Genomic DNA, 24436 nt, shown 5'->3' on the forward strand with positions numbered 1-24436 from the left:
ACATCAGCTACCACCAGCTTGGACTCACCTCTATCCAGACCCAGGATGAATGACACAAACCCACACCTCCAATCCTGAAGCTCTGTGTGGCTGGGTCTATTCTTCCTGTTCCACAGTATAGAAACCAAAATCAGAATGCTGGGAGCGTAGCTCAGTGGTAGCGCCTTTGGCTAACATGCAGGCGGACCTGGGTTCCATTTTCCAGCACTAAATTCCTAAACTGAGGAAGATTATTCTGCCCCCACGCCCTGCCATTAGTGCTGGGAGGAACTCGGGGCCTGCGATCTGAAGCCAGGTCTCTAATCCCTGGGTTAAGCAGCTTCCACTTCAGCCCTGCCAAGGAGCCAGGCTAGATTAGTAGAGGCTTCCCTGTGTGAGAGATGGTCCAAGTGCTTCGCATAAGCTCCACGTGTAACAGGTGTCAATAGGACCTGCCCTTTCCAAAAGGGCAAACTGAGCCTGTTAGCTCAAGCTGGTTAACATCACACTTACCCAGAGCCACTCCTGCCTCAAGATAAATGGGGGGGGGGGGGGGTTGGTGGATGGAAAGACTGACAATCCCAATTTCAGCTACATGTCTATTTTTTATTCAATATATTAAATATATTAATCAGAAAAGTCACATACTATAAATTCAAGAAAAATACACAAATATAAATGTCAGAATCTGTCATTTGTCTTCTTCCTTGAGCAACAGCTTATGTACATCTGGGAAGCAGGCTGGGAAGAGGCAGCACGTGGAGGAAGGCTGGAAAGCCTGCTTGGGCTGGCGGGCGGGCCGTCCCCTCCCCTGCCCCCACCTCCACCTCTTCCTTCCTGTATTTACAGCAGCGTTCTGCTTATTTACAGCACAGCGGCATGTGTTAAAAACGGTTTATCTTACAAAAAACATGAAGGCCAGGGCTGGGCTGAGGGGTAAGACAAATTGTGGGGTCACCCCCGTGAATGAGTCCCCCTCAGCCAGGGCTTGAGCTCCTTGCCAACCTCCTGGAACAGGTAAGGAGGTGGGCTGGTGTGCAGCTCGAGCCCAGGCTAGGGGTGTCTGGGGGTCCGTAGGCTAAAGGCACATGGGGTGGCGTGAAAGCACACAGACACGTGTGTACACGTGTTCAGGGCCAGGGTCAGAAGGGCAGCGTGTCCATAAAGATCTTGTCGACGATGGGTGGAGGGGGCACCAGGTCCTCCAGCTTGAGGTAGAAGATGCGCTGCAGGCCCTGGGTGCACAAGGTCCGCAGCTCAGGCAGTTTGCCCAGCAGCCTCGACAGGCAGCTGGACGGTTGGGGCTCACCCGCCACAGCCGCCACGTGCTCCTTCAGGCAGCTGGCAATGCGGTTCTGCAGCTCCTCCACCCGCCGAGGCTCCTGCAGCCCATGCCGGTCTGCGGGGAGGGTGCATGATTAGCCACCAGCTGTAACCAGACACCCTGAAGCCTCCCCCAGGCCTCCACGGCTGTGGCCCCAGGCTCTTCTCACTCCTCCGGTCCTATGCAAAAGCCTGTTCCCAGAGGAGCCCGTTTTCAAGCCTTGCCTGAAATCTATGGCAGGGAAGCCCTTTATCCTCATATTCCAAGGCAGAAGCCAAGGCCCACAGAGCTGGAGTGACTTGCCCAAATCACAAAAAATGAACTAAATCCCTAACCCCAGATTTCTACCTGGGCCAGGGTTTATTTTTCCCCCACAGGGCCACCACCTGGAGGAGCTGTCCTCACACCTCGCCACTCCTATTCAGCCCATGGCACCTCAGATTTTGTTCTGTACAGTGGGGTTTCCTGTGAAATTTAAGTGAAAGAACAGCTGGGCCACTGCAGCCTCTGTGAAATGAAGGGACCTGAGAACCTCTCCATCTAACGCTTGAGCCCATCCTGCCTGCCTGTGTGCTGAAGCCATGGCAGGGACACCAGTCTATCCTGACAAGTCAGTGTGGGGCCACCTCCAGCAGGGGCACTGATGGGACGGGGTGTGGGCACGACTTCTGGGGTACTGGCCCTGCTCTGTTTCTTAATCGAGGTACTGGTTATACAAGTGTGGTTTGGGGTGGGATGTAGCTCAGTGGCAAAGTGCCTGCTTTGCAGGTATGGTGCTCTGGGTTTGATCCCCAGTTCCAAAAGAAGAAAAAAAAAAGACCCTTAAAAAAATAAGTTACACCGGGCATGGTGACACACGCTTGTAATCCCAGCATTCAGGAGGCTGAGACCAGAGGATCACGGTTCAAGGACAGCCTCAGCTACTTAGTGAAGCCCTCTATAACTGAGTGAGACCCTGTTTCAAAATAAAGAATAAAAAATAGGGCAGGGGTGTAGCTTGAAAGCCTGGGGGTGTCACTCAGCTTGGGGTGTCACTCAGAGGTAGAATGCCCCTGAGTTCCATCTCCACACCCGCAAAAAAAAAAAAAAAAAAAAAAAAAAGTTACAAGTGTGGTTTGTGAAAATTTATCATGTAGCCGGGTGTGGGGACGCATGCTTGTAATCCCAGCATTCAGGAGGCTGAGACCAGAGGATCGCGGTTCGGGACAGCCTCAGCTACTTAGTGAGGCCCTTGACAACTTAGGGAGACCCTGTTTCAAAATAAAGAATAAAAAATAGGGCAGGGGGTGTAGCTTGGAAGACAAATGCCCCTGGGTTCCATCCCTAGACCCACACACACAAAAAATTATCATGTGTGCACTTTTCTGTAAGCTGTGTAACTAGCAGGGAGTTTGTCTGTTTGTTTATTGTAGTAATGGGGATTGAACCCAGGGTATTCTACTTCTGAGCTATACTCCCAACCCTATTTTTATTATTATTATTATTATTATTATTATTATTATTATTATTACTACTACTACTACTACTACTACTATTACTATGATGGTGGTATTAGGGATGGAACCCAGTGGCATATTACCTCTAAGTGACACCCCCAGCCCTATTTTATTTTTACATATTTGGAAAGAGTCTCATTAAGTAGTGGAGGGCCTCACAAGTTGCTGAAGCTGGCCAAAAAACAGCAATCCTCCTATTTCAGCCTCCCAAGTATTGAGATCACAAGCATGTACCACTACACCCAGCTGACAGGCGTGTGTGTGTGTGTGTGTGTGTGTGTGTGTGTGTCACACTGGGGATTTAACCCAGAGGCATTCTACCTCTGAACTAAAACCCCAGCCTGATTTTATTTCTTATTCGGAAATAGGGTCTAAGTTACAGAGAGCCTCGCTAAGTTGTCATGGCTGGCTTTGAACCTGCGCTATCCTCCTGTCTCAGCCTCCTAAATACTGGGATTACAAGCATGCGTCACCGCGCCCAGCTGATAGGGCTATTTTAAAGACAAACTAAAACCCTATGTCAAGCTGGATGGGCATGGTGGCAGTGCATACCTGTATTCCCAGTACTTGGGAAGCTAAGCCAGGAGGATCCCTGGTTCAAGGACAACCTCAACAATGTAACCTAGCTAGACCCTGTTTCAAAATATAAAAATGAAATTGTTCAGATGTAGAACATCCTGAGTTCAATCCCCAGTACCACCAAAAAAAAAAAAAAAAAATCCCTCTGTCAGATGTATAGCACCTGTAGCCCTATGTTGGGCAGTGTGGGGTCATTCGAAGGCTGTCTTGTCAGATGTATAGCACCTGTAGCCCTATGTTGGGCAGTGTGGGGTCATTCGAAGGCTGTCTTGGGCTTTGGAGTCAAAAACAAATGAGCCTCTCTCCAATACCAGCAGTCTCCACTTTGCGGGGATGGGGAGATGAGCACACAGCAACTCAGGGGCCCAGAAGTGCCAGCTGCCAGCCTGCCCAATGTCCTGGGATGGTATTCTCCTGAGGACCAATCACGCCAAAACCTACCCCCTTGAGCCCAGCTCCATGCTGGCCACTCACTCACCAGTGATGAGGACGAGAGCAGAGAGGCAGGCGAAGGCCGGGACATCAACGGCCAAGCTGTGCAGGGATCTCGAGAAGGCCAGGATGCTGTCAATCCAGTCGCCAAAGCCACGGGCGCACTGCAGCCGGTGCAGCACCAGGCCTGAGCAGAAGATGAGCTTCCCCTCACCTGGCTTAGACCTGGCGGGAGAGGTGTGGCCAAAAGTCAGGGCTCAGGGTGGCCCGTGGGCAGAGGAAGAAAGAAGTGGCTAGGAGGACAGCAGGAAGCTCACCGGTAGGCCAAGCGAAGGATGAAGAGCTCCAGGAAGGCCGACTCCAGGAGCAGGTCCTGGTCACCCGGAGACAGCTCAGCAAAGCCAGGAATCTTCTCAGCCCACTTACGGATAACGTCCAGGGACCCCGAGAGCAGGTCATAGAACTGCTGCACATCACCAGCATCTTCCTTCCCAAAGTGAGGCAGCACCAGCTCCTGAAACTGGAAGGTGGGAGGGTGAGCAAAGCAGGCAGGGCCCACACGAGCCACCACATACGCCATGTTAAGCGTGGACGCCAGACCTGGGAGTGACAGTGGCCCCAGGTTGGACCCACGCACCTGCTTGTCAATTTTTACTATCAACCCAGGGCCATGATTGCTTTTTCTTTTCTTTTCTCTTTCTTTTTTTCTTTCTTTTTTTTTTTTTTTTGTGTGTGGGGGTACTGGGGATTGAACCCAGGGTCATTCTACCTCCAAGCTTTATTCCCAACCCTATTATTAATTATTAATTAATTTATTTCTTTAACTTATTTTTATAGTGCTGGGGCTTAGACCCAAGGGCAATCTACCTCTGAGCTATACCCTGAGCCCTTTTTTATTTTTTTATTTTGAAATAGGGTCTTACTAAGTAGCTAAGGTTGACCATGAACCTGCAATCCTCCTGTCTCTGCCCAAGTAGGAGGATAATGAGCATGCACCACAATGCCTATCTATTATTCATTATATTGAAACAGGGTCTCACTAGATTGATGAGAGTCTCACTACTTGCTGATGCTGTCCTGGAATCTGTAACACTCCTGTCTCAGCCTCCCAAATACAGGCGTGCTCCACCACACCTGGCTAGGAACTCATATTTCTAAGTGGCTACCTCCTTCCTGCAGGTGATACATGTTCCTATCTGGTGAGCCCAGAGGTTGGGGAACCTGAGGAGGGATTCTTTCTAAGGATGCACAAATGCAATACGTGTATTTGTAGCGGCCTCCCCAGTGCAGGGGCAAGGCAGGAACAGGGCCTCACCTTGGAGTAGTCCAGTTTTGCCGCGCTGGGACCCGAGTCCAGGTGTGCCCGGACGAGGGAGGTAAGGAGATTGGCAGGGGAGGCGTCAGGGGGCTGCTTGGGTTTTGAAGGTAGCCGGCCCCGCCGCCCCTTCAGGCTGTCTGTCCGGACAACTGCAGAGAAATAGGCAGGGGTGAGGAAAGAAGGAGCCCTCGGAACAGACCTTCAACCCACCACAGCCAAGAAGCACAGGGCTTAAGCCCCGAGACCCAAGGCACCCCTTGAGGCCTTCCCCACCTGAGCAGGCAACCCACCTCCCCTGAGGCCCGCAGCCAGGAGGTGGGGTGGGTGTGAGGTCTGACGGAGGGCCCCCATGCCGACACCCACCTTCCTTCACCATGCCCACAGCCAGGCACTTCTGGAAGCGGCAGAACTGGCAGCGGTTCCGCCGCCTCTTGTCCACAGGGCAGTCCTTGTTTGCCAGGCAGATGTACTTGGCGCTTTTCTGCACTGTGCGCTGCGGGGGGGCGGGGGGGGGACACGGAACAGGCTGTCAGAGTGTGGGTGGGGAGGGGGAAGTCCAGGGGAGGGGACTCTCCAGATCCTGCTGCCGACGCAGACAAAAGCGCTCTCTGTTCAGAGCTATTTTTCTAACATTTGGGTGGCAGGAGAGAGAGAGATGAAGGGGTGGAGGGAAGAGAAAAGTCCTGAAGACACTGGGGGCCGTTTCTGCCTCAGGAAGAAGACCCCCACACCCAAAACTGGGGACTAGAGGCTCCCCAGCAATCCAGACACCTGTCCTTCTTAGCCCACCTGAGTCGCCTGCCCTTTCCTAGGGACAGAGAGAGGACCAAGGGCTGGGGGCGGGGCCAGGAAGCTAAGCAGGCACCCAGCACTGGGACAAACACGCAGCCTGTTCCCAAGTCCACCCCAACCCTCAAGAACCAAACCCTCTGCCTTGATCCTTTCATGCCATGCCAGGAACACGAGTGCTGGGGCTCCCCTTCCCAGCCGGATCTTGGGGTAGCAGAGGAGAACCAGAGGTTGGCTACCAGGACTTCTCCTCCTGCGCAGCCCTGCAGCCCACACCCTCTGCCCATCTCCTCCCTGTTCCAGCTCTCTGCCTGCGACTATGGGTCCCCCGGGAAAGTGGCTATCTGACAGGCCTGCCCCTGCATGTGGAACAAGACTAGCTGGGAGGAGGGCCCAAGGGAGCCTACCACAGACCCCCAAGTGCCGAGAGACCAGTCTACACCCACTTCCCACAGCGCCATACCCAGAGTAGCATACCTTGAAGAAGCCCTTGCAGCCCTCACAGGTGCGGACACCATAATGCTGGCATGAAGCGCTGTCCCCACACACGGCACAGCGGCCCTCGCTTCCGCCGGGAGCACCGCTACGGGCCTTGGCTGAGGTGGCAGGCACATCCAGCATCCCTGGGCCATCCAGGTGGGGTGAAGTCGGTGCCACGCCTGGGAAAGCAGCCGGCATGGAGAAGCTCTCTCCATCCCCCAGCTGGCGGGCAGCCTGCGAGGGGAACAGCTTCAGGGAGTTTGGGGCCAGGCTGGGGCTGGGGCCGGTGGGGGCACTGAAGGAAAAGAAGGCCGGTGGCTGCGGGGGCCCAGAAGCCTTGGGCAGCTGCTCTGTCCATGCCCGCAGGCCTTCGTAAGTCTGGCTGGGGGAGAAGTGGCCAAATGAGCCATCCCAGGGAGAGAGCTGGGACGGCTGGAAACTGGGTGTGGATGGCGACGGGGCCGAGCAGGGACTGCCATAGTAGTCAGAGCCACTGGAGGACAAGGTTTCATCTAGTGGGCCACTCAGGGTGCCGGGGTAGCAGCCGTACACCTGGAAGTCCTCAAACTTGAAGGAAGCAGAGGCGGGAGAAGTGGCCGAGGATGAGGACGTGGAAGAGGCCGAGGAGGAGGCCGAGGAGCAGGGCTGGGCTGTCCCGGGCAGCTGGTAGAGGAAGGTGTCAAACTCTCCCGAGTAGCCGTCCATGAAGGTGCTGAAGCTGGGCAGGGCAGTGGGCGCAATGGGAGCCGCCTCAGGGCTGGCCAGGTCCATGGTGGGTTTGCTGAGCTCTGGGGTCAAGGGGTCGCTGGCCAGGTAGTCACGCGGTCCTGGGCTTGGTGCTGGTGTCCCATATTGGGCTTGGATACAGGGCATCTCTAGAGAAGGAGGAGACCCAAGGGAAGGAAGGGGAGGAGTCAGTGAGAGAGCCTGCGGCTTGGTCTGAGAGAACAGGCCCCAGGCAGGCAGGTGGAAAGCCTAGGGCGGGCACAGAGGCAACAGGGCCGTGGCCCACCACGGAGCTCAGGAATCTCAACCCTGGCCCAAGCACTATCTCAGGCTCTCCTGGGCAGTGGCCCAGCCTGAGTGGGCTTAGTCGGAAGGCCAGCCACACCCCAGTCAGTCTGGAAACCCTAGGGAAGGCATCCAGCCAGCATTTCTCTGCTGGAACAGGGGAAAGCTGTGTTCCTCCAGCCCCCTGACCCTCCCCTACCAGGGAAGGCGTGAGCAAGTGGGGGCTGGGAAAGGGTGGGTGGGAGAGGCAGCCTGCAGAGCCTCAGCCCTGCCCCCTGAAGCAGATGCCTCTAATCGTGTACTTCCCAGGAATATTCCCAGGCACACCCCAGCCTCTGTATAGTCCTCCTCCTTCTCCCCCCCATGGTTCCTGGGGAGATAGCAGAACAGGGCTTCCAGGCTCAGCTGTCTGAGGTGGCCTAGGTAGCAATGTAGCCATCCAAGCCTGCCCCACCCCTACCGCCACCCAGCATGCCAAGCAAAGGCAGCAGATCCTATGTGCACCCCAGTGTTCCATCTGGGGCTGGGCACCCCCTTCTGTACTCCCTGAGAGGCTCCCAGAAGCAAAGAAGGGAAGCCAGGCCTCCTCACTGTCCCTAGCTCCCCAGGGGATCCAGTAACCTGGCTCCAGACATTTAAAGGCCATATAGAAGAGAAAAAGAGGTGGGGCAGGAGGATCAGAGAACAGCTCCCTGGATGTCCAGGAGAACCAACAATCCCTAAGAGGAATTTCTCTGCCACCCTCAGTTATTTTTATAAGAGTACTCTCAAAGTCCAGCAAAAGATTTCAAGTAGTTATGCAGAAAAAGGAGCTTGTTGGTGAGTGAGTGGAAGACATCCTGCTTTCCACTAAAGTGGTATCTATACCCTGAAGCATGCAGGAACTCAGGCAAAGGGGGTTACATACCCCCATCCTGAAAGCAACTGAAGGAACAGAGACAATATCATTCAGGGGAGACCCTTAAGTTCACAGACTGGTCAAAAAGTATGCAGAGGAGGCTCCAGGACAGTCTCTCTGCCTGCCCCCCCCCCCCACACACACACCTCCCTGTCTGGGGTCTGCACAACTCTGGCCTCCCCAGCCAGGATAGGAAGGCAAGCTGGAGCACAGAATACCATGATCAAGGGCTACAGTGATGGGCAAAGGTTGTTACCACCTCCTGGACAAGAGCCCAGGAAGTCCTCTGTCCCAGCCTTTCTCTCACCCAGAGAGGCCCCAGACAAGGCAGCTCCAACCCTGCCCTGATGCTCACTCAACCAAACCAGAGAGCCCCCTGAACTTCAGCCCACCCACCAGTGGACAGTCCACAAGCATTAGGCATCAGCGGGAGATAAGGGAGGCCACATGTCCTGCACTAGGACAGCCTGGCAGGGATGGGTTGGGGGTGGAGGAAGAAAGTGCGGCCTTGCAGGACTAGGTGTTCGTTCCAGCCTTATTCAAATCCTGTTTCTCCACTTGGACAGCCCACATCCGGATCAACCCCACCAACCTGCCCCGCCCTTCATGCAGGTACTCAGCAACAGAAGATATGGACCTACGTCTAGCCTCATGGGGGGGGGGCAGTCCTACAGGGAGGAGGCGGGGCTGAAGGAGGGAGTGGGAGAATCCGGCTTCAGGCAGGTCCTGGCAACAATGTGGTTTGCACCTGCTATGCTGAACAAGCCTCAAGCTGTACCCTACCCTACGGGGATCATGGGGGAGGGCACAGAGGTGATCAGCCATTGAAGCTGGAATGGGGGGGTATCTTCTAGGTAGCACCACACTAAGAGTCCAACATTAACAACTTCCAAGTAGGATTCCCAAAGACAAGGGTTTCCACATCCACCCCCCACAACACACACACACACGCGCGCACACACACACACACACACGCACACGCACACGCGCGCGCGTTCCAAGCCACTGCAAAAACAATCCTCCCTGTGCTTCCAGAAACCCTGGCTAAGAAGACTTATTCCAACACATAAGTACCCCTCCACAGTTCAACCACCGACCTAGCGATTTCCTTAAGTAATCCAGAGGACTCCTAATGTAGTTCAGACAAAAAGTTCCGAGTAGGGAAGCCCTCCAAACCCAGCCACAGCCTCTGAGATGTTAAGAAAACAATTGAGGCCTGGGAAGAGTGGCTGCCAGCCTGGGCAGGAGACCCTTTTGAAAATCCAATTCTAGCTGGAGTCCCACTGTACTAGGACACCCCCCCACCATCCACACCCAAGGTCCAAGCCACTGTGTGTCTATTTGGGGACTGGAGTCCCACTGTACTAGGACACCCCCCCACCATCCACACCCAAGGTCCAAGCCACTGTGTGTCTATTTGGGGACCCTGGGAGAATGAATTAAGGCCAGCTGCCTGCTAGACAAACTCCCACTCCCAGCGCCAACTTCAACCACTGGGCTTTCCACCTTGCAGACACCCCACCCACACACACCCAAACCCTTAACCTGACATCCAGGAGTTTCCACTTATACCTGGGTCTCTCTAGCCGCTACCTCTCAGTACTAAAGCTGCGCTCCACAACAGCCCTCCTGCATACTAATCCTACCACATCCTTTCTGCCTGCGAGTATATCCATCTCTCTCATGCAGCACCCCTAAAAGCAGATGCACGTTTCTGCGGGGACACCTACCCAGCCGGCTCCTGCTCCCTTGCCCAGGACCAGTGGTCCGAGTCGCAGCCTGGTCCCGCGTGCGCTCCGCAGTCCTTCTCGAGCACTCGCTAACTTTCGCAGCCTCCGCCACTGGGGCTCCCCGGGCGAGCCGGACCCTCCTCTTAAGCGCTCCGTGACGCACGGGGAGGGGCGGGGGCGCCACTGACGCACGCGGCCCTCGAGCTTTGGCCATACAAGGGCGCGGGGGGCGGCGCGGTTCCGGCGCGAGGCGGCCAGGGGGAGGCGCGGGGCCGGGGAGCCCGAGGGGGCGGAGCGAGGAGGGGGGGCCTGGAATGTCTGCGCGCGTGACGCACGCGGGGTTCCATTGACGCAAGGAGCGCGGATTGTTTGATCTATAAATAGTCTCCTCGCGCCCGCTGCGCCGCCTAAAAATAGCAGCTCCTAGACCCACTAGACTCCCCGCGCGGGACCCGGTACCAGGTCCGGACCCCCCCCGCCCCCAGGTCCGAAATAACCAGCTCTGAGGGCCAGAGTCCGAGGAGAGGGCGCTCGAGAGCCAGGACCGCAGGGCTTCCCCGGACCTGGAGCTCGTCACCCTCCGGCCTCACCCCCCCACCGGGTCCTTCTGACTCTTCGCAGTCGGTCCCGCCTCGGTGCCCTCCCAGCCCTTCCTGGAGGCCCCGGGTGTCGCCCTCTGCCGCTGCTGGGTGGCTAGGGCAGGCCGAAGGCAACCCCGGGACACACCCTAGGGAACATGCACCCCCATCTGCCCTGGACACAGTTTGTGTGTTGGAAACATCTTCTCTAGCAGGATCCCAGGCAATTACCCTGGGAACGTCAGAGCGCCCGTTTATTCTCTCTAGGCACTTTCGCCTGCAGAGTCCTTCCCCTAGGGGAGAGGTTTGCCAGGCCCAAGCTCAACCAAGGAGCTCTGATCCCCACGCCGAACTTGGTTTCACTAGTTCCCCCACCATCCCCTGCCCCTTACACAGTGAACACACCTTAGTTGGGAAATTACCGAATTTCAGAACCGGGTGGGGCCTGTAAAATCTCTTGTGCCAACTCTTCTCTATTTACTTACGTATGTATGTATGTATGTATGTATGTGTGTATGTTATGTATGTTGGTGACTGGAGATTGAGCTCTGAGGCATTCTACCTCTGAGCTCCACCCCCAGCCCTATTTTATTTTTATTTTGAAACAGGGTCATACTAGCTTGATGAGAGTCTCACTACTTGCTGAAGCTGCCCTCATACCTGCTATCCTGTGTCTCAGCCTCCCAAGTACTGGGATTATCAGCATGCACACCACAGCCTGTCTTTCCCATCAGGCTCAAGAGAAACAATGGCAATTGCTCAGGTCACACAGCCAGGTTGTGGCACACTGGGGTGGCACTCAGGGCCAAGGACTACATCTCCAGGAGATGTTCCACGCCCTTGCACCCCGCCAATACCCACCCCCTCGCAATCTGGGACCACCTGCCCTCCACCCCACCACCAGCAAGATGGAAGAGTCTGAGGGTCACCACCTGCCCCGCAGAACAGGGAAGGGCCTGCCAGGGCTGTATCAGGGGCCAGACCAGGCTGCAGCCATCTGGAGCCTTCCACGGTCTAGCCGTCACCCCACCACCTCCATCCTGCCCCAAGTTGGGGAACCCTCATGGAAAAATAAGGGGGAAGAAAGAAGGATTAACATCAACGAGATGAAGACACCTCCTCCATTTCTCTTCTTCCATCACAGTCAATGCCAAAATAATCTGTCTCCTCTGAGCCCAGGCTCAGCTCTTCTGGTTACCCTATGGCACCTCCCTCTGCCCCTGAGCACTTCCTGCTCCTCATTCCTACTCCCAGCTCCCACAAGTTCCCCACACCCTGTCTCAGCCCCCTCTCTGTCCACTCATAAACCCCACAAGCACCTCAAACTTCATAGTTATAGACAGAGCTTATCACCTCTGTACCCCTTGCCCACCACCTCTCTTTACTCATGATGCCCGATATGCAACATTTTTTCCCTGAAATTCTTTTTTGGAACATCTATTGGGTCCCCAATTCTTAGTGCTGGGCCCAGCCCACACCACTTCACTGGTGCAGCAGACCAACTGAGTGTATGTGACCAATGACCTCTTTTCTGGTCCACATCAAGAAATCCACCCTTGAGCCAGGGTGTAGGTCAGTGGTACAGCACTTGCCTGGCATGCATGGCCATGGCTTTGATACCCCGCACCAAGAAAAAGGACAAAGAAAGAGAAAACCACCCTTACTAGGCCTGTTCTCTTTTTTTAAATTCTCAATGTCTCCCACAGATGGAGTACCCTTGATTTGACACTGATCTCCAGTGATCTGGTTAGAACCTGCCAGAACTCCCCCAGCCAACATGCAGTCTTAATGTGGATGAGTCCACAGAGAGCCCCAGGTTTCCCCAAACCATCTTCCAAAGACCTTCAAGGCCACCTGGGTGAAGGGCAAGAGTGGGCAGGATGGCACCAACTAGGATCCCAACTCCACCTCAGTCCGTGTTTGTGTTTCTCTTGGGTTTTTGTCTTTGTTTTTGTTTTTTTTAGGTACTAGGATTGGAACTCAGGAGCATTCTACCTCTGAGCTAGACTCCAGCCCTATTTTTTTTTCTTCATTTTGAAACTGTGTCTCGCTGAGTTGCAAAGGGCCTCACTAAGTAGCTGAGGCTGTCCACCAACCCAGATCCTCCTGTCTCAGCCTCCCAAGTGCTGGGATTAAGAGTGTGGGCCGTCACGCCCGGCTTTCTTGGGCTTCTGCAGAAGATTTTGCTTGAATTTTTGTGGGATCCTTTTGTGGGAAATGATCCTACAACTTAAAAGAAAGGAAATTTGGAACCACTACATAATTCAAGTCCTCCCAGTTTGCACATTGCCACCAAAGGGTTCCAAGAGGAGCAACACCTTCGCTCCAGAGCACAAAGCAAGTCTGTGCTGGCGAAACCAGCTCCAACTGCGTCACATTTGGCTCCTGCCTTGCCCCCCATTCAGCCCTGTGCCTCCCTCCACCCTAGCAGAGCCTTCCTCTGAGTGTGTGTGTGTGTGTGTGTGTGTGTGTGTGTGTGTGTGTGTGTGACTGGGATCCCAAGCCCTTGTCTCCTTTTTCTCCCCTCTGTGTTAGGTTATGTGCTCTTCTTTAGTGCTTGCGTGGATGGCCCAGGGCTTTCTACCTCCAGGATATACTCCCAGACCTATTTTATATTTTATTTGGAAACAGGGTCTCACTAAGTTGCTGAGAGGCTCACTAAGTAGCTGAGGCTGGCTTCGAACCTGTGCGATCCTCCTGTCTCAGCCTCCCAAGCTCTGGGATTACAAGTGTGCACCACCATGCTGGCTCTTCCTCAGAAAATTTAAAAACAACAAGTAGCCAGGTGTGGTAGTAGACACCTGAAATCTCAGTACCTGGGAGACCGAAACAGGAGGATCACAGGTTCACAGCCAACCTCAGCAACTTAGTGAGGCCTTATTTCCAAATTTAAAAAGGCTGAGGGTACAGAGGTAGAATGCCCCTGGGTTCAATCTTCAGTACCAAATAATAATAATAATAATAGTGATGATGATTATGATGATGAGGAGGAGGAGGAGGAAGAGGTGGCAGGGACGGCAGCAGCTGAAGGTGTAGCACAAAGGTATAATTCCCTTGGGTTCAATTCCCAGTACCACAAAACAAAACAGGTGTGTTACCATGGTTTGACCTGTGTGGAAGACCAGCCCTAGCTCAGTCTCAAAGGTTGAGCCCACCTTGATCTCTAGCATCCTCCTCCTTTCCCCACCGCCTCACCTCTGTAGAAAGTAGCACATACTATCCTATGGGGAAGATCCACTATGAGCCCCAGGGAGCTGGTGTGTGGTAAGGAGCTGTCCAGATTCCTGGTATCATCAGCACCCCAACCCCCAGAACTGTGCTCCAGCCCAGGCCCACCTCTCCAAGCTACAGCAAGCTTGGAGGCTGCAGCCTTGCTGCCTTGAGGTCAAGGGCAGAGGAACTGCATCTGCCCAGGGTCATGCCTTCAGAGGCAGGGACATACCACACTCCTAGAACAAGTCCCATAACTAAGGAGAAAAAGGCAGAGTTCCTCTATGGAAACACAGCCCGGCCATCCACGCAAGCACTAAAGAAGAGCACATAACCTAACACAGAGGGGAGAAAGGAGAAAAGGGCTTGGGATCCCAGGCTTCATCCTTGCTGATCAGAGGCTTCCAGGAGGGAGACATAGGGCTCTGCAGGGTGACGTCCGGCTACACTGGGACTCCAGGGACAGGCATGACTGGTGCACACTTGGGGAGCAAAAACAGGTCCTAGACTAGACAGAAGCCCTCAGTGGACTCCCAGGTTCAGGCTCAAGAACAAGATCAGGAGCCAGCCATGGAGGTACGTGCTTATAATCCCAGTACTTGGGAGGCTGAGACAGGAGGATTGCAGGTTTGCAGCCAGCCTCAGCACCTAGTGAGGTCCTCTGCAAATTAGTAAGACCCTGTTTCAAAATAAAAAGTAAAAAATAGGGCTGGGGTATGGTTCAGAAGTAGAATGCTCCTGGGTTTAATACCTAGTACCACAAAAAAAAATAAGTGGACTGGGAGTGGTAGTGCACGCTTGAAATCCCAGCATTTGGGAGGCTAAGATAGGAGGATCGAGGTTCGTGGCTGGCCTCAGCTACTTAGTGAGGTCCTTTGCAACTTAGGGAGACCTTGTTTCAAAATAAAGAATAAAAAATAGGGCTGGGGGTGTATCTTGGTGGTAGAATGCCCCTGGGTTCCATCCCCAGTACTGCAAAACAAAACAAAACAAAAAACAGGTATGAGTGCTATTGGAATGGTATATTTGGGTCCCAGGGACTTATATGCTCAGGCACCTCCCCCCATCAGAGTGTGGGCATGAAGACAAGGGCACTGTCTCCCATGGTGGCAGGAGGACCCTCGCATCTTCAACATAAGTAGCCTAGAGCAGGCCCCAAATGAGCAACCAATGTCTATGCTGGTTCCCCAGCCAAGAAGATGGGCATGGAGTTGGGAATAGAGAAAATAGATCTATAAAACTGCACAGCCCCTTTCTCACACTGCTCCCCACACCCTGGGCTGGGCCCCAACCCTGTTGAACAGAGGGCAGGAACTCACCCTACTTTCACCAGGAGCATCCGTACCCATGGGCCTCTGTGCGCTTCCCATGGGGTGGGCAGAGTGAGCTCTGCTTCCTCTCACCGAGCAGTAGCCCCGGGAGCTTCCCCTCCTCAGCCCCAGGGCCCACTACCAGCCCTGACCTGGCCACTTCCTCTTCCTGCCCTGGCAGTGGGCAGGGGGATTTGTTATGTGGGCAGGGAAGAGCTGCCCCAGGGGCTTCCCACGGGCAGCTATGGGAATCAGGGTGAGGGGTCAGGCCCAGGCCTCTGACTCTGGTCTCCTGGCTCTTACCTAGGCCCTGCCATGACCATACATGCAGATACGTTCCCCAGAACAGGCCCCCAAGGATGCCTACCCTTCCTCCCACTATCAGCAAGAGAGAAAGATGGAAGACGCATCTTGCACCAGGGCCAGCCCTCGCCCACTCCACGACTGTTACCCCATCAGCCCAGCACAGAAAACATCAAAGTGGCAGGAGAATTCAACTCAAAAGAAGGTAGAGGTTCAACATCAAAATGGAGTGCTGGCTGGGGCCTGGCACCAGAGGCCTGCAGCAGAATCTCAGGGCTGGTAGAGGGGCAGAAGACTCCAGGGTCCTCAGGTAGACTAGGGAGCCAGCAGTTCTTTCTCACTAAGAGCCCCACTTCTCCCCCTCCAGAGCTGAGCGAGAGGAAATAAAATTGTGCAACCAAGTAGGTTGCCACATGCCTATAATTCTAGTACTTGGAGGGCCACAGGTTCACAGGTTCTAGATCAGTCTCAGCTAATTAGCAACACTTTTTTTTTTTTTTTTTGCGATACTGGGGATACAACCCAGGGGCATTCTACCTCCAAGCTATATCTCCAGCCCTATTTTTTATTCTTTATTTTGAAACAGGGTCTCACTGAGTTGCAAACAGCCTCACTAAGTAGCTGAGGCTGTTTATGAACCACTATCCTCCTGTCTCAGACTCCCAAATGCTGGGATTGCAAGTGTTCACCACCACGCCTGGCTCAAGACCCTTTTTCAAAGTAAAAGATTTTTTAAAAAGGACTGGGGAGCTGAGTGTGGTGGCACATGCTTGTAATCCCAGTACTTGGGAGGCTGAGACAGGAGAATCAAAGATTTCCAGCCAGCCTCAGCTGCTTACTGAGACCCTAATTAGAAAATAAAGAATAAAAAATAGGGCTGGGGGTATAACTCAAGAGGTAGAATGCCCCTGATTTAACCCCCAGTACCAAAAAAAAAAAAAAAAAAAAGGACTGGGGTTGTAGCTTTGAGATAAATGAGATAAATGTCCCTGGGTTCCAGTGGAGATTGGGCTCCACCCAACATGGGGAAAATTCCAGACTCTGTATGCAGCAAGTGTTCAATTAATACTCTGGAGAAAGCTGATTAAAGAGGTCAGGCTATGGCCACAGGGGCTATCTTCAATTAATCAAGTAATTTCTCTACCCCATCTCTCTTAAAGACAAAAAGAAATTAACTCAGAGCATGCAGAAATAAGGTCAGACCTGAGGAAGAACAGCCAGACAGAACTGGAGAGCACAGACAAGATCATGGAGTTCTTGTGGGAAAGGTCGCCCTGGGCCTCATCTGCACCCTCCTCACAACAACCTCAGGGCCCTCCCAGTGTGCTCAGTTCACAGCTAGCTCTCCTTGTTGGAGGGTCTCCCAACACCCTGCAGACCATTAGCACCCGCCAAATTCCCCTGCCCGAGATCTCCACCCGAGCCTCCGTGGGCAAAACTTCAAATTCCAAAATAAAACCCTCTGATAACACGCCCCAGCAGGAAAGACTGATGTACTTTCCTATTGTTAAAGTATTTTTAGTTGCAGGCTCTGGATTCATTTAGAGACTCACGTTCAGAAAAGGGAAAAAAAAATATTTTTTTGAGAACTGAGAAGGAGAGCGCAAGAGTCTCCCACGTAAGGAGCCACTGCCGACTCGGTGCCGGCCAGAGCCCCTGGCCCGCCGCCCAGGAGCGTGTTTGTGGCAAGCTGGTGCGGGGACTTGCCAGGCCTCCCTCCAGCCCAGCGTCTCAGGCACCAGAAGCAGCTGGGAGGCTGCAGGGTGAGGAGGGCAGGCCTGGACTGAGGCTCGGCAGGAAGCCAGCCCGGGGGGCCCAGAACCCCTCCGAGACCACTGCCCAGGCAGCCCATGGGCCCCAAACTCACTCCAGGGCCCTCTCCTGGCTGAGCAAACCAGGGCCTCATCCAGGCCAGGTGGGCAGAGAGGAGCGGCGGCACCAGTGGAGAGAACACTGGTGTCACCTGCCTGCTTCCACATGTTCCACAGGTTCATGGAGGGTCCCGAGCCCACCTCCCGACATCCCACCATGGCCACACAGCACTCTTGCTCCCCGAGATAGTCGGTCACCCTTGTTTCCCCCTCCTCTTTTCTCAAGGCCAAAAGACAGTCACCATGGAAAAAATGCAAACAGCCCAGCTGCTGAGCTCCCGTGTCCCCATTCCTGACACTCACCAGCTTTCCCCCTCACAGTCTGCTTGGCCCTTAGAGATCTGGACCAGGAAGGAAGAGTCCAGGGTTGATGGGGCTCTTCCTGCGGCCTCGGGGAGCCCTGCGGGGAGAGATGGGACTGCCTGCACAGCCTGTCCTCCTCCGCTGAAGCCGCACACTGGCTGAGCAGGCTCTGGATGTGGAACTGTCTCCAAGCCAGCAGGTCCTCCTCTGTTATATAGCAGAAACCAGAGCCGGCCTCTGGGGATGGGGGGAGCTGCCTTGGGGCCCCCTTGGCTGGGGCCTGACTTTGGCCCAGGTCAGCAAGAGCCTAAAATAGTCAGCTGACGGGAGCCCCGGAGTGAGCGTGACCCTGGGCCTATGCCCAGGCCTGGCAGACAGGTGCCCACGTCACAAGACCAGCAGCTCTAGCACTCACGGGGCCCTGGCTGGCAGCCCCTCGGGGTGGCCTTGGCAGTATATTCGGCATGGGAGTTCCACCCAATCATCACCATCCCCCAGACAACAGGGTAAACACAGGAATTCTGCCCACCAGGGCTGCTGTGTGCCCAGAGGGAAAGCTGGATACTGGGGAAGCCAGGCTGGGGCTGGGGCTGGGGCTGGGGCTGGGGCTGGGAAGGGAAGCGGAGGGAAGACACTTGGCCACTGCCGTCATCTGAACTCACGTGCTTCCCAAGTCCAGGTCTCCGGCTGACCAGGAACATCTGCCCTTCCACTTACAGTAATTCCTCTCCCTGTCCCCAGCCCAAGTTGGTGGCCTGCAGCCTGCTGCCAGCAGGAAGCCAGGTGCACACTCAGTCCAGCTCCCAGGCTTCTGCTCCTTTCACCCAGGCTCACGGCGGACGCCCTATCCTCCCCATCCCAGCCACATCTCTGGGACTGCCCCTGGAACACCAGCTTCGCATGCGGCAACAGGGCTGTGGTAGGAGGCTGGAGGAAGACATTAGACCAGCTCCTGCCTCATTTGGGTTTCCCCAACCCTTAGGGGGCTGTTGCTCAGAAATGGGCCTCTGTCCAGGGGAAGGAGACAGGGAGTCCCAGGGCTTCTGCATAGAGTGCCAGGTTCCACTCAGCTCCCTCAGGCATGGTGACCAGTTCTAGTGCCCTCAGCCCCTACTCAGGGTCTTGGGTGTCCAGGAAAAGGCCTTGCCCACAGGTCAGCCTGTGTCTTCTCTGGAGATACCCTCGAACCAGGGTGTTCTCCACTGTCAGCCAGGCTTCTGGACTTGCCAGGAACCCAGAAGACCTGAATTCTAGGCTTGGCTCCACATGTCCCCACTGTGGGACCTGGGGGTCATGTCTGCCCCTGTAACTGGTTTAGCTCACCTGTAAGAGAACGGGGTGGGCTAGAAGCCAACAACCTCCCCAGCTGTGGTCGCAAGTTAAGATTTCCCTTCTTGGGGAGGTTGGGTGAATGGTAGTGGGTCTGTCCCTGCCTCCCCATTTGAAGAGGACACATCCCCACACCACAGACTCTACAGGGGTGGTCACCACCCTCTTGGGGAGGAAGGAATAGTCCAGGCTTTCTTTCATGTACTCCCCTGGTACAGTACTTTGAACACAGGCAAGCTATATTCCCCACCCCAGCTAACCTACCCCACCCCCTCAGCTTCCTGGAGCAGCCACCATTTCCACCATGGCCTCACCAGTCCCTGTCACCTGGGCGCAAAGCCTCCAGCCCATCCTGCTCAGAAAACAGGGCTTCCTCGTCCCCACCCCCGCACTGCTCCAAACTCTAAAGAAATCAAGTTTCCCCACGCGGAGCAGTACTTTGCCTGCCAGCCACCTCTGCAAGGGCTTCCCCTCCAGCCACCAAACCACATCCGCTTCAGGCCACTCCACACCCACCTCTGCCCCCCACCCCACTTGCACTAGGGCAAAAACAGGCACTTACCACTTGGGATGGACTGACAGGCCTTGGCTAACACACCATCTCTTCAACCTTCAGGACTTGGCAGGAGCCAGGATACCATGGAGGGGCAGGGGCTGGCCTCTGACCATGGTGGAGGCCTGTGAGGGAGAGCCAACAGGAGTGAACAGAAACTGGCCAGCAAGGACATCCCCTTGGCCTCAGGGGAATGCACATCAGAGCCTAGGGGCCATGCCCCAGGCAATCTGCCCTGCAGACGTCATCCGAGGCATCTCAGAGCCACTGTGCAAGTGCCCAGCCCCTCAGCCTCACACCCCAAGCTGGCCCTTGATATGCACAAGAGCACCTGGTAAGAGGAGAGAAGGTAGCTACAGTGAGGAAGGAGAAAACCCCTCCCTCCCTAAAGGGCTCCAACTCAGCCCCAGAAGCCTCAGAGGCCCCCATGGGGCAAGATATTCCTTGTCTCTCCCTATCTCGGGCAGCCCTGTCTTCTAACTGGAACAAGGGGATTTCAGGAGTCTTCTGTGATGGAACTCCCATCCCCAAACAGGAGCACAGATGCTGTGTCCCAGTTTGTCTAGGTTCAAATCCTGGCTCCATCATTTATGCCCTGGGCAAACTACATAATCTCTTGGGCTGGGGATGTGGCTCAGTGGTAAAGCACTTGCCTGTTATGAGCAAGGCCAAGGCTCAGGGTCCCAGCACCACCAAAAAAAAAAAAAAAAAAAAAAAAAAAAAGGAAGAAAATCTCTTTCTGTCCCATGTTTCTCAACTATAAAAATGACAATCTGAGCCAGGCGTGGTGGCACATGCTTGTAATCCCAGCATTCAGGAGGCTGAGACGGGAGGATGGCGGTTTGCGAACAGCCTCAGTTACTTAGTGAGGCCCTCTGCAACTTAGTAAGACCCTGTTTCAAAATAAAGAATAAAAAAAATAGGGCTGGGGTGTGGTTCAGAGGTAGAATGAGTTCCATCTCCAGTACCGCAAAAATAAAGAAAAAAAAATAAAACTGAGTGTGGTGGCGTGCACTTGTAATCCTGCATTCGGGAGACTGAGACAGGAGGATCGCGGTTCGCAGACAGCCTCAGCTACTTAGTGAGGCCCTCTGCAACTCAGTGAGACCTGGTTTCAAAATAAAGAATAAAAAAATAGGGCAGGGGGTGTAGCTCGGAGGTTGAATGCCCCTGGGTTCCATCCCCAGACCCACACACACACACACAAAAAAAGATAAAGAATAAAAAATAGGGCTGGGGTGTGACTCAGAAGTAAAATGCCCCTGAGTTCCATCCCCAGTACCAGAAAAATTAAATAAATAAGTAAGTAAGTAAATAAATAAATAAAATAGGGTTGGGGGTGCAACTTGGAGGTAGAATGTTTCTGGGGTCAATCCCCATTACCACAAAGAAACAAAAACAAATAAAAATGACAGTCTGAAGCTGTGTATGCTGGCATACGCCTGTAATCCCAGTACTTGAGAGGCTGAGATAGGATTGCAAGTTCAAAGCCAACCTCAGCAACTCAGGGATGCTATCAGCAACTTAGCCAGAACCTGTTTCAATAATAATAACAACAACAAAACAACAGGCCTAAGGATATAGCTTAGAGGTAGAATGCCCCTGGATTTAATCCCCAGTATCACACACACACACACACAAAAGGAATCTATAACTACCATCTCTAAAATTCATAATCGGTCAGGTTTGTTGGCGCAGACTTGTAATCCCAGTACTTGGGAAGCTGAGACAGGAGGATCGCAGATTCAGGGCCAGCCTCAGCTACTTAGTGAAGCTGTCCACAACTCAGTGAGACTGTGTTTCAAAATAAAGAATGAGCTAGGCATAGTGGTACATGCTTGTAATCCTAGTACTTGGGAGGCTGGAGGGTTGCAGGTTCAAGAATAGCCTCAGCAATTTTAGTGAGGCTCTCAGCAACCTCAAGACCCCATTTCCACATAAGAAATAAAATCTGCCTGGGAGCCAGGAGTGGTGGTATACCCTTGTAATTCCAGCATTTGGGAGGTTGAGACAGGAGAATCATGGTTCAAGGCCAGCTTCAGCTACTTAGTGAGGTCCTTTGCTATTCAGTGAGACCTTGTTTCAAAAATAAAAGAATAAGCAGGGCATAGTAACACACGCTTGTAATCCCAGTACTTAGGAGGCTGAGGCAGGAGGATCGTGCAAGTTCGAAGCCAGCCTCAGCTATTGAGTGAGGCTCTCAGCAACTTAGTGAGACCCTGTTTACAAATAAAATAGAAAATAGGTCTGGGAGTGTAGCCCAGAGGTAGAAAGCCCCTGGGTTCCATCCCCAGTAAAACACACACACACACACACACACACACACACACACACACACACACTAAACTACAGGGCTGAGGATGTAGCTCAGAGGTAGAATGCCCCTGGGTTCCATCCCCAGTACCACAAAAAAAGAAAAAAGAAATCGGTCTGGGGGTGTAGCCCAGAGGTTGAATGACTCTGGATTCAATTCCCGGCACCACAGCTGTATGTAGTGGCGCACATTTGTAATCTCAGTATTTTGGGAGGCTGAGACAGGGGGATCGCGGTTTGCGGACAGCCTCAGCTACTAGTGAGGCCCTTTGCAACTTGGTGAGACCCTGTTTCAAAATAAAGAATAAAAAATAGGGCTGGGGGTACAGCTCAGAGGCAGAATGTCCCTGGGTTCCATCCCCAGTACTGAAAAAAAAAAAAAAAAAAAAAAATTCCCGGTACCATAAATAAATAAATAGGACTAGGGGTGTAGCTCTGAAATAGAATGGCCCTGAGTTCAACCCCTAGTACCACAAAAAATAAATAAAATTCATTACCATAGGGTCATCATTAGGCCTAAATGAGTTAAAATGTGTAAAGGACTTGAACAGCACTGGATATGCATATGTGCTATATATCAATTTTAAGAGAAACTGCATGAGGACACACAAAAATTAAACCCAGACCCCAGGTTTCCATTCCAAAACCACTTCTGGGCACCTGGTCCCTCCTTCCAGGGTAGGAGCCAGCTGTGTACCCCATCCTCCTCAGCCTCAGCTCTCCATGGCACCTCACCCCGCACCCCTCTCCCACTGGACGAGGGTTTGGAACTCTCCTCTTTCAGGTGGGCGCAGTCAGGGCAGGACTGGCTACGTGTGGCCGTCACTGACTACTGGACTGCCCTTCAGGCCCAAATGAGATCTGGGAAAGAGGGCTCCGTGATGGGAAGTGGGAGGGGAGGAGGAGGAACGCCAAGGGTGAGCCTAGGGCTTCCTCAGCATGTGGTGCCCAGCCCCTCCTTCGCAGAGCTGCCAGCGCTGAGTCTGAGGGACAGGGCAGGACGTGAGGGCATGGGAGAGGAGGAGGGGAAGGGAGTGGCTTAGAGCACTACAGAGCTTGCAGCCTTTGACACAAAGCCAGCCAGGCCCCAGACCTGCCCCATCTGTGCACGCTGCTTCCCAGAATGACAGCCAGCATCACCTCCCAGACCCCAGGAGTGGTCTGCAGGTCCCCAACCTCCTTCTTCTCCTTACAGGTCCCTGGATGGGGACAGGGAGAGAGCTAAATACCACCTACCACCCTCTGCTCGCCTGAGCACTCAGGTCTTCCCAACCTGTGTCTGAGAACAGAGGCCAGAGCTCAGCACACAACTGGTTTCCAGAGAGTGGTTCACAATGTCCTAGTACAGTTATCTGATCCCATTTCCTGTCCCAGATCAAAATCCCATCCTCAAGGATAAGGGTGTAGATCAGCGCCCAAACATGTGCTTAGCATACACAGGGCCCTGGGTTCAATCCCCAGGACCACAGAACAAGATAAAACAAAAAGACCATCCTCCATCATCACCACAAGCCTTTACTAAGAACCTACTATGAGTCATGCAATGGGCCATGAACATGGAAGACCCACAGAGGAGCAAACCAAGACCCAGGGCCCTGAGAGGTCATGCTGGGGGCGCAGCCCGAGGCACCCGGCAGAGGGCAAGCCTGGGGCTGCGCGGGCTCAGGTGAGAAAGTGGTTGCCCAAAAGGGGTGGTGCAGCAGGCCACTTCAGCACCCAGCTGCTGCTCCCGCCTCTCTACTCCACTCGCTCCAGTCCCATGGGTCTTCTTTCCCCACCCACAGTCTTGGCATCCTCGGGTTTCCTCCACCCAGAAGGTCACTGTCCCCTGTCAGGCTGCCTGGCTCCTCCCCATCAGTCAGTTTCCGCTCCCCTCTCATCTGCTCAAAGAGCCTCCAGCCCACACCCCACATACATTAGCCTACTTTCACTCTCTGCAAGATCAATATTCATGTGTTCACTTGTCATTGGTCTACCCATCCAGAATACAGGGATGTGGTCTCTCCCCACAGGGCAGCCTTCTGTGTAAACCGCAGAGCACTGCAGATGCCCAGTACAGGAGAGGGGGCCCTGCACGAGCCTGCATTGGAGCTGGGCTGGAAGGTAGGTGGGCTAGGTGAGGAGAACTTTCCAGCTAAGGAGTTGTCCCTCCCCCCTCTTTTTTTTTTTTTGTATTTGAATTCAGGAGCGATCTATCTCCCAAGCTATACTCCCAGCCTTTCTTACTTGGAAACTGGGTCTCACTAAGTTGCTGAGGCTAACCTCAAACTTGTGGTCCTTGAGACCCTGTTTCAAACATAAAAAGAACTAAAAAAAAAATTGGGCTGCAGGTGTAGCTTGGAGGTAGAATGCCTCTAGGTTCCATCCCCAATACCACACACACACACACACACATACACACACACATCCCTTGTGGTCCTCCCACCTCCACTTCCCAGTACTGGGATCACAGGCACGCCCCACTGCACCCAGTTCCTTCCATTCTGGAGTAGATCCAACAGGCTAGTTCTTCTTTATGTTAAGTCATAACCTTAACTCCAAAAGCTCCAGCCTTGGATTCCAGTCCATGTCTGCACAGACCACTGGAAACATCCTCCTAGTCTGTACTAGCAAGTATTTGAGTCTCTTCT

At 53.7% G+C, this 24436-nt stretch overlaps 1 protein-coding gene across 1 annotated transcript; it reads right to left on the reverse strand.

Annotated features, from left to right (window-relative positions):
- Positions 1-1121: 1121 nt before the first annotated feature.
- On the reverse strand, positions 1122-19624 carry NR4A1 (nuclear receptor subfamily 4 group A member 1; the record flags this gene model as incomplete). Its single annotated transcript, XM_080705885.1, has 7 exons — positions 19503-19624; positions 6395-7272; positions 5492-5621; positions 5126-5277; positions 4128-4330; positions 3857-4035; positions 1122-1378 (listed from the first exon to the last, which is right to left on the reverse strand). The coding sequence occupies exons 2-7, from the start codon at positions 7268-7270 to the stop codon at positions 1122-1124; spliced, it is 1797 nt and encodes a 598-aa protein (XP_080562011.1). The 5' UTR covers positions 7271-7272; positions 19503-19624.
- Positions 19625-24436: the final 4812 nt, after the last annotated feature.

This window comes from Muscardinus avellanarius (assembly GCF_963383645.1).
Source record: "Muscardinus avellanarius genome assembly, chromosome: 11".
Classification (NCBI taxonomy): Eukaryota; Metazoa; Chordata; class Mammalia; order Rodentia; family Gliridae; genus Muscardinus; species Muscardinus avellanarius.